Genomic DNA, 16250 nt, shown 5'->3' on the forward strand with positions numbered 1-16250 from the left:
TGTAATTATCTTTCAATCAACCTACGTACTCTATGGCATTATTCATAACAAAATATAATGATTTTTGTAGGACAGCATAGAGTTAGGTAGTCATAATGCTTTTCATCTTGCCATTAAATGTTACATTTTTTTGGTACTGTGTAATCTTTCCCATTGGTTTTGTATGTGCAGTGTGTACTTTTGTGTGCTATTGTAACTTTGCGCTTGTAGCTATGTAGTAGCTAAGTTGTGTGCCTTGTATCAAGTTGTGTGTCTTGCTCAAGATCACATATTTAACCTCCGACTTTGACAACATTTTGACAAGTGATAGTGTACTCAGTATGGCTTGTTAGAATCACTCAAGAATAGACCAAAATGTCATGAAATATGAATGAATCTGAAAAATGTTCCATTTGTAGATGATAGTGTTCCTGTATGACAAGTGGATTCTGTTGTACATACTGAGCTTCATTTGGCATCATCCTGTCCTCCAAGAGTTGCTCTTAATTTCTCATATGGTACTTGCGAATCTGAAATTATTTTGTATGTGTGTATAAAGTATCACTACAATAGAAACTATCCAACTTTGTAGTGACCAAATTGGTACAGCTGGAGCGAAAACTTAATAAATCTCTGCAAACTTCTCCATGTGCTTTCAGTAGTGCTACCCCTTCCAATTTGAATGAATTAGACAATAGACAGGTCTAACAAGAAGGCATGTACATAATTTTTACATAACACAATCTGGATTTATGTAGGGCATAAAATCAATGTAGGGAAAATGTTTTCAAACTTGAAGTGTTTCTGAGCACTGTAATACTGCATCAAGTAATCACTACCTGAAACACAAACCTTGTACTTTATCAATACTTAGGATTTGCTGAAAAAGAATAATGGAGTGACTTTTCTGTACAGCCAGTTTATTAACGCAAATTTAAATTATGTCCTAAAATCTCGCTTTAATGTCTGAAAGTCTATTTTACCATGCCCAAGTTTATTAAAGGTTTTAGTCCTCAAACTACCCACCTTGAGTGATAAGTTCCGGTTGACATTGCATTTCTGTTACCCTACAAAAATGGCTGCCTGTAATTTGCACATTTTTATGACCACACCTCTAATTGTTAATCACGAACTCTTTTTTCTTCACCCGAACATAATTTGTATAGCTACACATACACAATGCTACATAGCTACACACATAGTTTGTATAGCTATCAGTTTCACATTATTTTTCATAAAAGGGAGGGAGGTGACAAGGGGTACGTAGTCACTTCCATGCTGCCAATTGATGCGCTTGCGACGGGATCAAGAAGTTTGATCGCCAAAACATGGCTTTGATCACTTGATTTCATCTTTCCAAGAGCCTTGATTCTTGATCATCAACCGTAAAAACTTAGTAAATTATCGTGTTGCCCAATGTTAGCTTTCAAAGGTACTTGATCGCCAGTTTTGCGGATGCCTTGATCACTTGATTGACTGTAAAAATACCCCTTGATCACTTGATCCCGGTCGCAAGTGCATCAATTGGTGGTATGGAGGTAACTACCCTGAGTCCGGTAGAATTAAGGTTGGACCTGGAAAAAATTCGAAGAAAGCTGATTTTGGTATCATTAGAAAGCAAATTTTTCATAGAATAACGTATTCAAAATCCTTTACAATCCACCTCGGGAAAAAAATTGTATGGCCAATTTAGTATTGAGGCATATGTGACTGGATTCAGGAAAGTGGATCTTCCACACATATCCAATTTACCAACTTTGACAACTCATAACTTCAGATTGGAAAATGGTATTGACTTGAAATTTGATCAGTAGTGAGCACCAGCATCACTTATTAGGTGGAGAAAATTTCAGGTTGATATTCACCTTGTACACTAAGTTGTGGTTTCTCAATCGGATGCATTTACAAACCCATTTTTGCAAATCTGGTCATTTGTGACCAACAAAAATGTGGCATCCTTTTCTGATAAGAAATTCATTACAAACAATATTAGCTGTATGAAATAAGAATAAGGCTGGTTATAGAAATAAAAAGGTGTCTATCATGTAAGTTCTGAGCAAATGTATTTGTCACAATTATTGTAAACAGTTTCCTCGGCACTTCTGCAACTCTCTCCCCTGCAACTGCCACATGCTGCAACATACTTTAATCCATGATTACAACGAGAGCATAATGTTGCTACCACATGGATTTGCAGTAGAAAGCTTGCATTTATATTGTAAAAATTTAAGTAAGATTTCTGGTGCTAGTCCCATGTCTGTCATCATCAGTTGCATACAGCCTTGGTTTCCAGCTCCATTATGGTAATGGATCAAGTTAGTCATTAAGTTCCTTCTAATGAATAACTTGTAGATGCACATGCAAGTTAAGTTGTGAAAGTGTGTTACCCTTGCAATCATTTGCACATCATTTTCTTCTTGATTAGGCCAACTTTACCCTGTTGCAGATGTCGTATCACAGCTGCTCCATGCAAGCATGTGAAAAGAGAAAATGTCATTATGACGTCACAATAGGACCTATGTGCCCAATAACACTAGTAATGTCATCAATTTTTCAATGCTCAAATGTTTCCCAACTTCTGAAAGAAAATATATACTTGCTATGTTCTGGTGCACCATGCAGGAGGACAAGAACATCAGTGTCATCAGCTACAACACACTTTACTTCCTTCAATTGCAAATTGAAGTGCACATTGAACAATCAGTGTGTCAGCATCCAAATTACTCTGATGCACAACCTGGCCACCATCTTTCAGATATTGGACAATCAATTGATGTTTGCTCTTTTCATTTGCAAGAAAACTTCCTGACTTTCGTATGCTTCCATAGATTCACTTGACTGAATATCTGCACCTGCACATACCATAACATACCTGGGGATGCTGCCAGCCCTACACACTGATTGCACACATGGAGATTCTGACATACTGATGGTCCAATGTGCACTTCAATTTTGCAATTGAAGGAAGTAGAGTGAATGTTGTAGCTGATGACAACAATGAAGTTCTTGTGCTACTGGTGCACGCTGGAAGCAGAACATGACAAGTACATATCTCTTTTCATTCAGAGGTTGTAAAACATTTGAAGATTTGGAAAAATGATGACGTTATTGGGCACATACGTATACGTAGGTCCTCTTTTCACATTCCTGGAGTGGCTGTGATACAACGTCCGCAACATTTGAATAGGGTAAATTCAGCAATCAAATGATGTGCAAACAATTGAAAAGTTAATGATGGATTGTATAACTTGATGTAACAATTGCACATGTTGAAAAAGTTGGAGTTTGATGGGAATCAGTCTGATTCATTGAGGAGTCTCAGGTATACAAAACAAAGTACATGGAAATGGCATCAGAAAGTTATTACACATGTGAGCTGTGAAAGTGTGCTGACCCTTGCAGTTGGATGGAGTTTTGAGGACCAATGGTTTTAGCTGATGCCAGAAGTTATTCATTGGAAGGAACTTAATATGGGGCTGGAAACTAGAAGGATTAAGGCTGCAAATGGTGATGATACACATGGGACTAGTCCCTGAGATCATATACGTAATATAAATGCCAGCCTTCCACTGCAAATCCATGTGGTAGCAATATTATGCTCTTGTTGCAAACATGGATTATTAGTGTGTTGCAAAATGTGGAGGAGAGAGTTGCAGAAGTGCTAAGGAAACTGTTTCTTATGAAAAATAATTTAAGGATAACACATTTTTGTTGGTCACAAATGACCAGATTTGCAAAAATGGGTTTGCAAATGCATCTGATAGAGAAGCCACAACTTAGTGTTCAAGTTGAATATCAATCTGAAATTTTCTCCACCTAATAAGTGATGCTGGTGCTCACTACACTGTTAAAAATGAAGTACATGGTAGCATCTCTAGGTGCTATTTTTTGACTGGAGCAGTCAAAATTTAGCACTTCTAGGTGCTATACCATAGCATTTTTAGGTGCTACCATAGCACTTCATTTTTAACAGTGTACTGATCAAATTTCAAGTCAGTACCATTTTCCAATCTGAAGTTATGAGTTGTCAAAGTTGGTAAATTGGATATGTGTGGAAGATCCACTTTCCTGAATCCAGTCACATATGCCTCAATACTACATTGGCCATAAAAAATTTTCCCCAAGGTGGATTTTAGAGGATTTTGGATATGTTATTCTATGAAAAATTTGCTCTCTAATGATACCAAAATCAGCTTTCTTCGAATTTTTTCTGGGTTCACCCCTTTTTCAGTTATATCTACCGGACTACTTGGGTGAGTAGCCGGCAGGCAGTGGCTGCGGCCGCCCCTTCGCAAATAGCCTTCCTGTTTGCGAAGGGGCAGCCGCGCCAGACTAGGCAGTGACATAGCATAGGCTAGTCATGTGATCCTGGCTTTGATTCTTCACACATTTGTGGGGTTTTGTTGTTAACCCTGTTTTACTGCTTTATTCACTGTATTCGTCCGACAGTCACTTGTTACAATTCAAAGCTTAGGCCACTTCAACTAAATCTTTTGTTTCTCGGGCCCGACCGACCCTGTATTTTTCAGCATAAAATAATTATGTTAATCACGTGATCACCTTGCAAAGAGTGATAACGCCACGAAGGAGTTGCAAATTTATCTTTAAGCTCTCAAAAAGTAAATATCTCAACATATAGCTGCCTACTCACAAGTGATACAGCAACCGTAATGTAGCTTAGCCACCGTTTGACTCGCAATATCACCCTTCAGCTAGCAAAATAGCCTATTTTTATTTTTAATTTACCGACCTACCGACTTTTATTTGGCTGAATTTCGCCCGAGAAACAAAAGATTTAGTTGAAGTGGCCTTACTACTGTAAACCACAAAATATACGAAAAGTATCTGACTCGCGTGATTTTTGTGCACGTTACGCGCAAGCGCTTTCCTTTTATTCTAATTAACGTACTCTTACCTACACGTGGAGCCTCTGACGTGGAGTCATGGCCACCTCGTTATCACAGCAACTACAGCAGTTGAAGGTGCCAGGGCAGCCATCATCGCGTCAAGTCGATTTAAAGAAGCGTCCATCATTATTATTTAGTGCAGAAGAGGCTGCCGAACTTGACATTGAAAGAGTGTTCGATATTGGTCGAAATGGACTAGAAGAATTAGTGAAGTTAGACAACAGATTTGCTAAGTACGAGGAGAGCCTGTTTAGTGAAGGATGTATGTCTTATGAGAGGAGCGTACAGACTACAGACCATCTACTAGCACTGGACAGGACGATCAGTGATTTCCTGAGACTGTTATCTCCGTATGTGATGTTACAGGCTGCTAGTAAATGTTTGGAGTGGCTCATACGAGTGTTCCGTATCAACTCTTACAATATTGATGCGTTAATGGAGTGCATGCTGCCGTACCATGATACTGTATTGTTTGCTAGAATACTACAATTGCTGCCATTGAAGGATAAGACATCTTTGTGGCACTGGTTACGACCATCTCAGAAAGCTGACTCCCCAATGGCTAAATCTACGTTAATACAACATTGCATATCAGTACCGGCATTCCTCAGTTTCGTGTGTGATATGGTCAGTCACTCTGATCACAAGATCATTGTCACCTTCTATTGCTCTACTATGATTGGTGTGATTGATAGTGCAGGGGTGGGGGAGGGGCTCATTGTCATGGTGATGCCACACCTCACTAGTGGTCTCAAGTCATCACATGATCACATCAAGGCAGCCACTTACATCATATTGTCTCACTTGATCACCAATACATCACTGAGTGATAAACTGACCAATTCCTTACTAGGACTGGTTGCCAAGGTAATTACTAGTGCATAGACAAATGTACTGCATTCGTTCAATGTTTCAAAGGGTGCATCATTCAAATGACATAAGTGAAGTGCGAATTTTGCGCATGCACAACCTGGCCATATTAGCGAGCAGACCATAAGAATCTAACTGCTCATAACACCATGGATAATTTTCGCCGTGAACAGTTACGCTTGAGACACTAGAAAGTAATGGAAGGTGGTTGTACTATATAGGTGTTTGACAAGTTAATTAGCTCGCACCACAAGTGGCCACGCTCACCACTAATCGCGAAGTGCAGTTGGGACAAGCTGTAGAGGAAGAATATTCCAGAGTTGTGTACTACTACTGCAAGATCTTTTAGCAGCAGCTACATCTTGTGTTGTGTTTTCTCCAGCTGCTATATTAGTCTTGTGTGGCCGGCCGGACCGCTTTTTTCCATGTATTGGGTAGGGGAAAAGGTGGTCTGGTCACACAAGACTACTGCTATATCTTGTTAAACAGATGAATAATAGTGTCAACGTGAGAAATTCCATTTGCCAAAGGGAGCCAAAACAAAAACTGGATTAAGTACAAATTATGCATAATATGTAGCTATAGCATCATACAATATTCATCAAATCTTCGAATGTTACATTCAAACCTTCGAAGCATAAAATCGACATTCATTTATGCATTAGAAATTACTTGTACTGGGTGGAAATTGTCAGAGGAGCTAAAGTTTGTTTTACATAAAATCCAAACTACATGTATAATTCAGTACTGATTGTCCTACTATTTTCTGATCACAGATTGGATGTATATAGTAGTGAAAGTTAGTCCCTCAAAATTTCTAGTCACATAACAACATGTTTTTTACAAATAGCACGCTGGAACCTGTTAATGTGGACACTTGAGGACACCAACATTTAGTTAAGGTCCCAAACTACATTACTGAAACTGTTGGAAGCTACCCACACACTCACATGATTGAGTGAACGGTTAGGGGGCGAGGCTGGTTGGTCCCATTAGTGTCCATCTTACAGTTCTTTGTAATGTGTCTTTTATTAATGTTCTTGTTATAGCACTTATCAGCCAGCCTGATAGCCTCAGGGGTAATGATGATGTGTCACTTTTGTGCTACTCAACAAACTGAGTCACTACCCAACAGGTAACCATTAGCAACAGGTAAACATTGTTTACTACATGTTATATTACAGAGCAGTCAAATACTTAGCGAAGTGTTCCCAATTAGTGCCCACTCTAGCTGACCTATCAGGATCACATGATGTCTCGGTGTTTGCCAACATGTTGTTGTGTGGGGTGGTGAGGTCACACTGTGATGTCATGATCAATAGCCATGGTGACCCGATGCCATCACCTGATGTAATAGTGGGTGTGGTCAAGAATGTGCTGATGAGTGAAGCCTTGGTAGTGCAATTTACAAGGTTGGTGATTTAACTTGTGAAATATGTGATTGTCTCAGCGAAAAACCCTAATTTGCACGTTTTGAGAAAATCTAAAAGTTGGTAAAAACTTGTGCATGCTACAGGTGTATGCTATAGGTGCATGCTACAGGCTCATGCTACACGTTAATGCTACAGGTTCATGCTACAAAGAAAAATACACAAGTTTTAGTTGAGCCATTACGTGTTGGGTTAACCATGAGATCATGTGATGATTGATGATAACCTCCTTATGTACCAGAAACATGTGATCGTCTCAGCAAAAAGCCACCTGAAATGAGTTTCCCAAGTATTGTGGTGATTAGTCAGCTGTAACTTCCATTTGCAGGCATGCACTTACAATTTTGTAAATTTGTAAATTTTCCAATCTGTACACAAATTGGAAGATAAAATGTACCCTCCAAATTTGGAAAAGAATTCATTAATTAAGGCTTGCACGAGTTATGACAATATTTGTAAGTAATGCGAAAAGAAAATTAACAGCAGAAGAAAAATAGGAAGAAAATAAGACAAACTTTAAAGGTGCATATTTCAAAGACAGCTGGGCCAACCTAGCTCAAATTTTGTATGGACAATGTACCACCCTGAGGGATGCTTCACAGAAAAAAATGTGCTACGTATTCTGTTTAGTCGTTACTGAGGTACAATTGTGTGAAAATTGCGCTTCCTTGGTTCCTGTAAAATACACACTTGTCTGTTGTACGCCTGAATGCATTGACAGCATTAGGGTACTATCGTGTGTCCTGATAACTTCCTAACTACAAAATGACCTTACCATTTTACAATACACACTTGACTCAGGGAAGAAAGTTTCAAATCAACTAAATGTGAAACAAACGTGATCAAGATACTCTGTTGTACTCTTAACTAGTATTGTTAAGAGATGTCACTATAATATTGTGTTTATCACCTTGTTACAGGTTATTATTGGATCACTACATAAAATACTGTGATGTGATTGGTCAGGCTGGTGATGGGGAAATCCCCTCAGCACTCCATCAGTACTACACTCCTGTGATAAGGGCTGTGGATAACAGGTAATGATGCTATCTGATTGGCTAATTAATTTGCTTTATAAATCATTTGTCACAATATGTAACACTTGTTCTTCGGTATCTCATCTTTTTGTTCAATTTGTGAGGATTACTCTTATTTACAAGAAGGTAAATGTTCATTTTTGATGTTTTCTTGTACCTTCAAGTGACCACACTACCTCAAGTGTAGTTCTCTTGGAATTATCTCCGTCAGAATTGTCAGCAGCTATCTTATGCTCTTAACAACAACAGGTTCTTACATCCTTGTGTCCGGTATGATGTCTGTGGGTAGATGTGAAAATTTACTGCAGGACGTAGTAAAGGAAACTAGTTATTATCTATGGTATTAGATACTGTCCTGTATTATTAACTTTTAACCCTTTATTACCGAAGTTTTTTTTACAAAACCGCAAGTGTGAAAAATTTTATGGCTTGTGTGAACTGTGGGCGATACGAGTGGACCCCACCCATTAATTAACCCATCAAGCTATATACCGTTTGATAGCCATCTCTCTCTTCTACCAACACAGCTAGAATACTTACAGATCACACACACAACTCACGCGCTATGAAGCGAAGAAAGCGTATCTTCTCCATATCGCCATGGCATTGAAAGATGGGCGCCGCCATCTTACTAATCAACGCGATGAAATCACACTATTTATTTTTAGAATCCTTATCACGTGGGGAATGGAGTAATTTCAACTAAAGCCTCCTAGTAGCAGGGAGAAGGCGAACATGGAGTTTTAAACAGGTATTATTGTTTTGTATACGCTATTTTATATTGCCAAGTGCCATAACTTGCCCATGCTTCTTCCTATCGCCGAACGGTAAACTTCATTAAAAACGCCCGGTCCTTCTGAGCAGTTTGGTAGCAATTTCAGCTTTGTAGCCCCTAGGAAAAAGGAGTTATGGCTCCGTTTATAAAGGGCACTCGTTATGGCAATATATTAGCCATTCGATAATAAAGGGTTAAAGGGAATCAAGTTTTTATGTATCTTTAAATCTTCTGTATTCCGATCACATTTGTGACCATCTCAGCGAAAACCCATCTAGTTCGCACAACTTCCAAATTTCTTATTATTTTCTCATCATTATCTACATAGTCCAAGGAATGGTTCACCAAAATTTCAGTCAATTATGGTGAGTAGTTTTGGAATTACAGTGCTAGAAAGTAGGAAAAGCAAGGAAATTGATTTGTCTAGTGACTATACTGAAAATAAACTTATACTAGCAGCCATAACTTCTGTTTGGAATAGTCTACAAAGTTGGAATTTGGCTTACAATGTTCACCATGGATTGGCAGATCAGCCAAGGTATAGTTTTAGCCCTGCAGTTACTTGCGCATAGGCGTATTAAGGTGGTATTATTGAAGAAATGGTGACGATTTTGTTTACGTCTACCACATTGTAAACAAATACACGTGACACGCAAACCATTGGGGCTACAAAAATGAAGCAAAGGTTTTCGAACTCCCCATGAGTAAACAAATAAGATGGTTTAATCAATTTAATTAATTAACACTTTCTTTCCTGAGTAATGGCTCGATTACAACTTGCATAAAATATTCTTTGTAATACGTGTGATTTCACCAATTTTTAATATTTCGTTTTTCTTAATACGCATGCTTGTGCGAACTAGACGGGGTTTTGCTGAGACGGTCACATTTGTTAGTCACACTGACTGTTCTATTAGAGTATTACCAGCTACTATGTCAGGTACAGTGTATGTTGTGACAAGTTGCTACAGAATATTATTCTGATGTAGCAGAATCTTCTTGTGACTGTTTGCTTGAACATAGCCGACAACGAAGCGTAATGGATACTTCACTTTTCAGACAATAATAATATAACTGGGGTGCTTTCATTTCTTCTTTTGATGCGGTATGTGTGGGTTCACCAGTCATAATAATTATATACAATAAAAGTTAACAAACAAGTACACGAACATACTTGGAATTTTCATCTAGAGTAGGGACCATAGCACATCAATAAAAAGTACTGAAACAAGTTGGAGTAGTCCATGATATTAAATCACAGTAAAACAATAAGAAGTGTCTCCCACACCATATTACTACTTTTACATGTGATGCATGCCAAACTATCACCCATTACCACCTTAGGGTTTGTGCCACCACAAGCTGGTTGGCTATAACACACTTAGAGCTACAAAGAAGGCTGTAAGATACAGTCCCAATTTCTTGGAAACTCGCAGCCTCTTCTCCACACTATCTTTGATGTATCCATCCTGACTGCCACCAACCATGGCGCTTAAATAACCGGTCAGGGATTCCAGCATTAGCCATGGTTGTAGCTCCTCCTGGTCTCAGACAGTGGAGCCCACTCTGCAGCTTCGAAACCTAATTGGACGTCTTCTTGAATAGGTCCATAACACAGGAGTAGATTATATGATCTGACTGCCTGTGAGTTTCTTCATTTTTTGTTTCTGGATTGCTCTATTATGTAGCAATCATCTCCCTATCTCATGCCTGTCCTGGCCATATACCGCTCCAGCATAGCCACTGGACAAGTGCTTGAATTAGTCCTGGCTATAAGAAGCTCACTTCCATGATGCAATTGGTCATTCTTGCTCTTAACGATATTGACTTTGAGCATCTGTGTTGTAGCTGAGCAGTCACATGGCCTTAACCGTACCAGCTCACTGGAACACAAGAAGCTAAGTAAACAGGCAGTTACCAGCCTGAGGTCTGATAAGGTACCTGAGCTTTCTGCATTTTTGACCATTGCCTCCAGCATCTCAACTGTAACTGGCTCCTTTTTGACTATGGGTTTTGCCAATTCATGCTGCAGCCCTTCTAGAGTAGCTTTCACGAAAGGATGGGATGACGGGGCCGCTAAGCCAGAGCTTGAGTGTACTCATGATAAAGCATTGCATGCTTCTTCAACTGACGACTTGAATTTGCCTTAATTCTGCAGGTATAGGACAAAATGTCAAGGCTTAGCTGGAATAGGTGGGAGCTGATGTGAAACTGCCCATGACTTCCATCTCCTGTATGCTCCAAGATACTTCTTCACCATACTGCTAGCGCGACTGGTTAGAATCGTGTTGGGCAGGCAACTAGCCAGGTCCCTCAACTCGGGATTGTGCAGCTCATCCAGGTTTCTTCTCTTGGCAAACCTACAGAGGATGTAGTATACACCAGTTAATCAGACATCTGTGGTCTTAACAATTCTTTCTCAGTGATTTTCTGTGACCAATGATCCATACATACCAGCCTTTCGCTGTGACCAATGAAAAACAATCTGGACATACAGGTCATAGCTAGAACCTACAGGTCATATATACCAGCCTTTTGCTCTGACCAATGAAAACAGTCAGGACATACTTTCATTGTGACCAATGAGATATACAGGTCGACCACTGAAATTGTGTTGGGGCATACGTGCATATCTAATCCCCCGGGGGATCAGATAGACGGGGGGAAACCACCAATTGTTATCCTCAGCCCAACTGCAAGTAAACGCATCTACTGCATCTGTACCTGGGGTCCAAAACCTGGAATTGAATCTCTATTTGGGCATTTGTAGGATTAGCAAACCTATCTACTGTGTGGGGCCCCCAAACACTGTCCAGCCATTGGAATACTGCGGGATCCAACCTGTAATCATCATAGTCTACTATGCGACTATAGTAGTCAGCCAGTTCATTCTCATCCCTTGGGATCCATTCCGGCTCTATTCTAATATTGTTTCTTAAACAAGTGGCAACGCTTCTGACTGAAGGTAAAGCTGCCTACTTCCACATTGCACTATTCTCACCAAGTTCTGATTATCTGAAAACCAGTGAACTCGCTCATTTTTTTTAACTTATTCTGGAAGGAGTCAAGCACTAGCCACACTGCCTGCAGCTCACGCCATGCCGAACTCTTGCCCGGGGACCACTGACCATTAGCAATTAAATTACCGTGCCCCACTACATACCTACCATAACCTGTGGAGCTTGCATCTGAATATACCACTGTGACAGCTGATAGTTTTGGCCCCCATTAAAACTTGAAATCTCGGAATGCCAAAATTCTATTTCTATCAAGGCTTCTTCTGTCAGTGTTAACCGATGACACCATCTCATCCTGCCGTTCAGGATGGCATATAAACTACGGGTCATTAGACGAGCAACAGGACCTAAGGAAGGGGACATTAACATATTAGACTGGCCAGGTGTTTGGCCGGGAGGAGCCTTGTATGCTTGGCTTCCAAAAGCTTCAACTTTAGCGCTTTAACTTTTGGAGTTGGTACTGAAAACTCACCTAGTGCTAAGTCAATGTGAAATCCAAGCCATTGTACACTATGAGATGGTTCCCAGACTATATTAACGATAAACCCAGCCTTTTCTAGATCCTGTTAAACTTTCCTGCTTTCAATTTTGCCTCTGCTTCTTCTTTCACAGCTATTATCCCATTATCCAAATAAATGATTGCTTTCAAGTCCCTGCCATGCCAGTATGTCACTAAAGGTCTCATTAACTTGGTAAAGAGGTAGCAGGCAGTGGACAACCCAAACGGGAGGACTTTAAACACATAGTAATTCACTATACCATTCATATCCCAGCAGAATCCCAGAATTGGTAACATCCAGGCCATACATCAACGTGATGGCACCCAGACTTTAAATCAAACTTAAGCAGGTACTCACCTTGCTCAACAATTAGTGCAACTATGCGCAGGTCCTCATACTTAAAACTCAAGACATGCAGGAGCTGGTTCAGGTATCTCAGGTTTAAAACCAGGTGCAGCTTTCCCTGTGGGTTACCTACCACTGACAAGGGGCTACACACCTCTGGTTTTTCTTCTACTTCCATCACACAATGGTTTGTTATCAATTTTTGGACTGCGTCATTCACAAATTTACTGTACGTCTCATCAGACTTGTGGTTCTGTTGATAATAGGGTGGGGGACAAATTTAAGTGGTAAGTGGTAGCCATTCTTTGCAGTCTATGATAGGGGTAGGGGCTTGCAGGACCTCACACCAAAAATTAATATTCTGTTTAAGCCTTGAACATCTGAAACTTGTACTGGTACTTGTGCTAATGTATCTTTAACTTCCCAAAAGTTTGTAAGGTTATGTGCAGCTCACAATTATCTATACTGTCAGGTCTACAAGTGTCAGACAACCCAGCGGTATCACCAACCTCATCTGTGCTTTGAAATCTATTTACACATTCCATAGGTACATCTGATTCAAACATACAATATTAAATTCATCAGTACAGTTATTAATACCTTGCACACTCATAGACATTTGTCTTGACTCAGCAGTAACACATGTGGTATCTGTACTGCTTACCACAGGTAGATAAAAAGGATACTGTCTTCCTTTATAGTGGCATGTTTGTCAGGTGGCCAAACCAACCACAAGTGAGGTATGGACCCAAGGCCTTTTGCCTGGTCTGCCTCTGAGGTGCTAGAGACATAAGTGGTCTTGGAGTTTGTGGCGGTGCATCTCTCCTTCCACTGGGCCCAGGACTATCAGTTCAGGAGTCATAATATTTGTAGGGGTTTTACCGACATCCCCTGACAGTTCTCCTGTTGTAGGCCCCTGACTCCTCAAAGTCCTTCTTGGCTGCCCTTCGGAGCAGTTTTTCATTGTCACTGTCCTCGGCCAGTAGGTCACTCTGGTAGTGGCAAACCGCCCCCCATCCGTAATCCGAATTGTCGGCCACCTTTATATGTTTCTGACGTGTTTTTAACGCAGACGCATCTTCAAGTAATTCGCCGCTTTTTTTAGTGACACCTTCCCACCAGCATCCACTGATGACACTATCCTTTCCAACTCCTCTGCTGGGCTGACATGATAGATTCTACCTTCCACTCCTATGTTAAAAGTGTACTGCATCTCGTTCCCTTTTTTGCGGAACTGGTAGGATGTCCGATCAAGTTTGTGGGAGAGATCCTTGGCTGTCCTCTCCTGTGCCGAAGTGACCTCACACTTAACCTCAGCATGGATGGAGTAATCTTTTCGTCCACCTCACAGCGGGTTTGTTGGAGCTCAGCCATCAACTTATCAAACATATCGTTTTCCATTGCACAAACTTAAGAAAAAACAGCCAATTTGAAACAAATACAGTACCCTGCCAGCTTTGAAGTGTGCAGCCAGGTGTACAATATGGAAATAAAAGTACACTTTTCACTTTGATCTTTTCACCCAAAGTACAATAAAGTTAATCATTAAACAGTATGGTAGTACTGTATAGTAGGGATTTCCCCATAGTAAAAGAAAATATCCTGAACAACACTAAAATATCACTGTTTCATATTTTTACTGTTGCTAGCATTATGAATACGCTAGACCAAAAATAAGAGTATGTGGCCATCCTGATCAAGTAAATAGATTATTAAGAAGTATGATCCGCATACTCGATCATTATTAATCAACCGGTACAATGGGCATTGCCTCGAGCCTATCGTGAAGTTACAGGTATCTACTGAGTGCTAGTGCTCTAAATAATTTAGTGGCATCTACATATGCTGCTCAAGGAAGGTGTTGATACGGAAAATTAGTGCCTTGATATGGTTTCATTGCATCAAGAAGACAACCAGCTTGACTGAAGATAATGAATTGGGGACTACAAGTCCACTAGTATATCTGGAGGTGTGGGTGACCTCCCTTGTTCCCTACCTTTTATTTCTTTGATCCCTATCTGAAATTCTTAGTTTATCCTTAGTACCGTACGGAGGGAAACTTTGGAGGAGGAAAAATTTGGTGAATCAAGCAAAATATCACTGTTGACGAAATAAAATTTGGCAAATTGTTAGCGAAGCGCACGCCCTTTTTAATTAATTAATCACTGTGCCTGAAGCAAGGATCTGGAGTGCCACACTTCTTTGGTGCCTGGAGTCAGCAATCAACTAACAGGTAATACTGTATGATCACAATGTTTAAGATCATGCACCAATTAATAGATATACCGGCTGATACCATACTCATACCAGCTCCATCTAACTACTCTCTATGAGGTCATTCAATGAGGCTGTTACAGCCAAACACAAGAGTAAACTCATACCTTAACTCATTCTTCCCTTCAAGTATAAAGATTTGGAATAACTTACCCAACGACCTCATCACCTGCTAGCTGAACATCAATTAACCACATAATTAATTTTGCTGATTTATTATCTGTGCTTGTATATACTCTTTGTAAGAGGTTTTGCACAGTAAACAATAATAATAATAATAATATAGACAGTAGATCTACACCCTCTGGAATAGTGAATATCGTACTTCATATGGTAGCACTCGCTACTTGTCATGCCCGTTCCGAGGTGAGGTTTGAGGATCATGGATACAGCTAGCTATAGCTACCTAGTAAGGTAGTCAAGGCAGACTTTGGCTCTAGTTTGATGCCTGGCCCAGTAGTCCTTGGTCGAGTAGAAAATTGTTTAGTTCGAGGCTAGGTTTGCTGTTTTCTTCACTAGCAAAATATTTGGATGGGGAAAATTTGGCGAATTCATGGTCCAAATTTTAATGGCACCAAAGTTTCCCTCCATACGCAGGGGGTTCCCTAGAAACTTTAAGTAGAGCGGTGTGATTAAACTTGTATGCGGAACACGTGAAACTAGGGGGGTCTGGGGGCATGCCCCCCCAGGAAATTTTTGAAAATAAAGGCCTCTAAGATTGTATTTGAGGGCCATTTTGTAGCACTTTACAGGTTTTTGCAGCTACTGTGACATGTATCAAGACAGAAAAGATCAAGACCATAACCTCTAGTGAATTTGTCCATGCATAGTGATGATGATAATAATGCAGATAGTTGTAAGGATTTTATTAATTATTAGTTTTCGCAATAAGAAATTGATCAATCAAATGTACATAATATATAATACATACATAATCAAGTAAACACCACGTTATATAGAAGTACACAACAATTGTTACTGAAAGATACGTCGGTTCTTTAGCTTTGACCACTTCTTCACAGCTGAATCGAAATCAAAGCCTTGCATCGCTGGACCATCTATGGATATTTTCATGCAATCATTGAGAGTGTCATTGTTCATTTGTCTCCTCAAATG

The 16250-nt window shown here is 39.9% G+C and overlaps 1 protein-coding gene across 3 annotated transcripts in view; it reads left to right on the top strand.

Moving 5' to 3' along the window:
- Positions 1 to 4889: 4889 nt before the first annotated feature.
- Positions 4890 to 16250, top strand: part of LOC136255682 (HEAT repeat-containing protein 1-like) — a 47625-nt gene continuing 36264 nt past the window's right edge. For all 3 annotated transcript variants that reach the window (XM_066048494.1, XM_066048495.1, XM_066048496.1), the window contains exons 1-4: positions 4890 to 5753; positions 6806 to 6891; positions 6941 to 7168; positions 8107 to 8223. In XM_066048494.1, coding sequence (XP_065904566.1) covers positions 4923 to 5753; positions 6806 to 6891; positions 6941 to 7168; positions 8107 to 8223 — 1262 coding nt within the window. In that variant the 5' untranslated portion in view covers positions 4890 to 4922. The remainder of the gene's footprint in view (positions 5754 to 6805; positions 6892 to 6940; positions 7169 to 8106; positions 8224 to 16250) is intronic.

Source organism: Dysidea avara, chromosome 5 (genome assembly GCF_963678975.1).
Source record: "Dysidea avara chromosome 5, odDysAvar1.4, whole genome shotgun sequence".
Lineage (NCBI taxonomy): Eukaryota > Metazoa > Porifera > Demospongiae > Dictyoceratida > Dysideidae > Dysidea > Dysidea avara.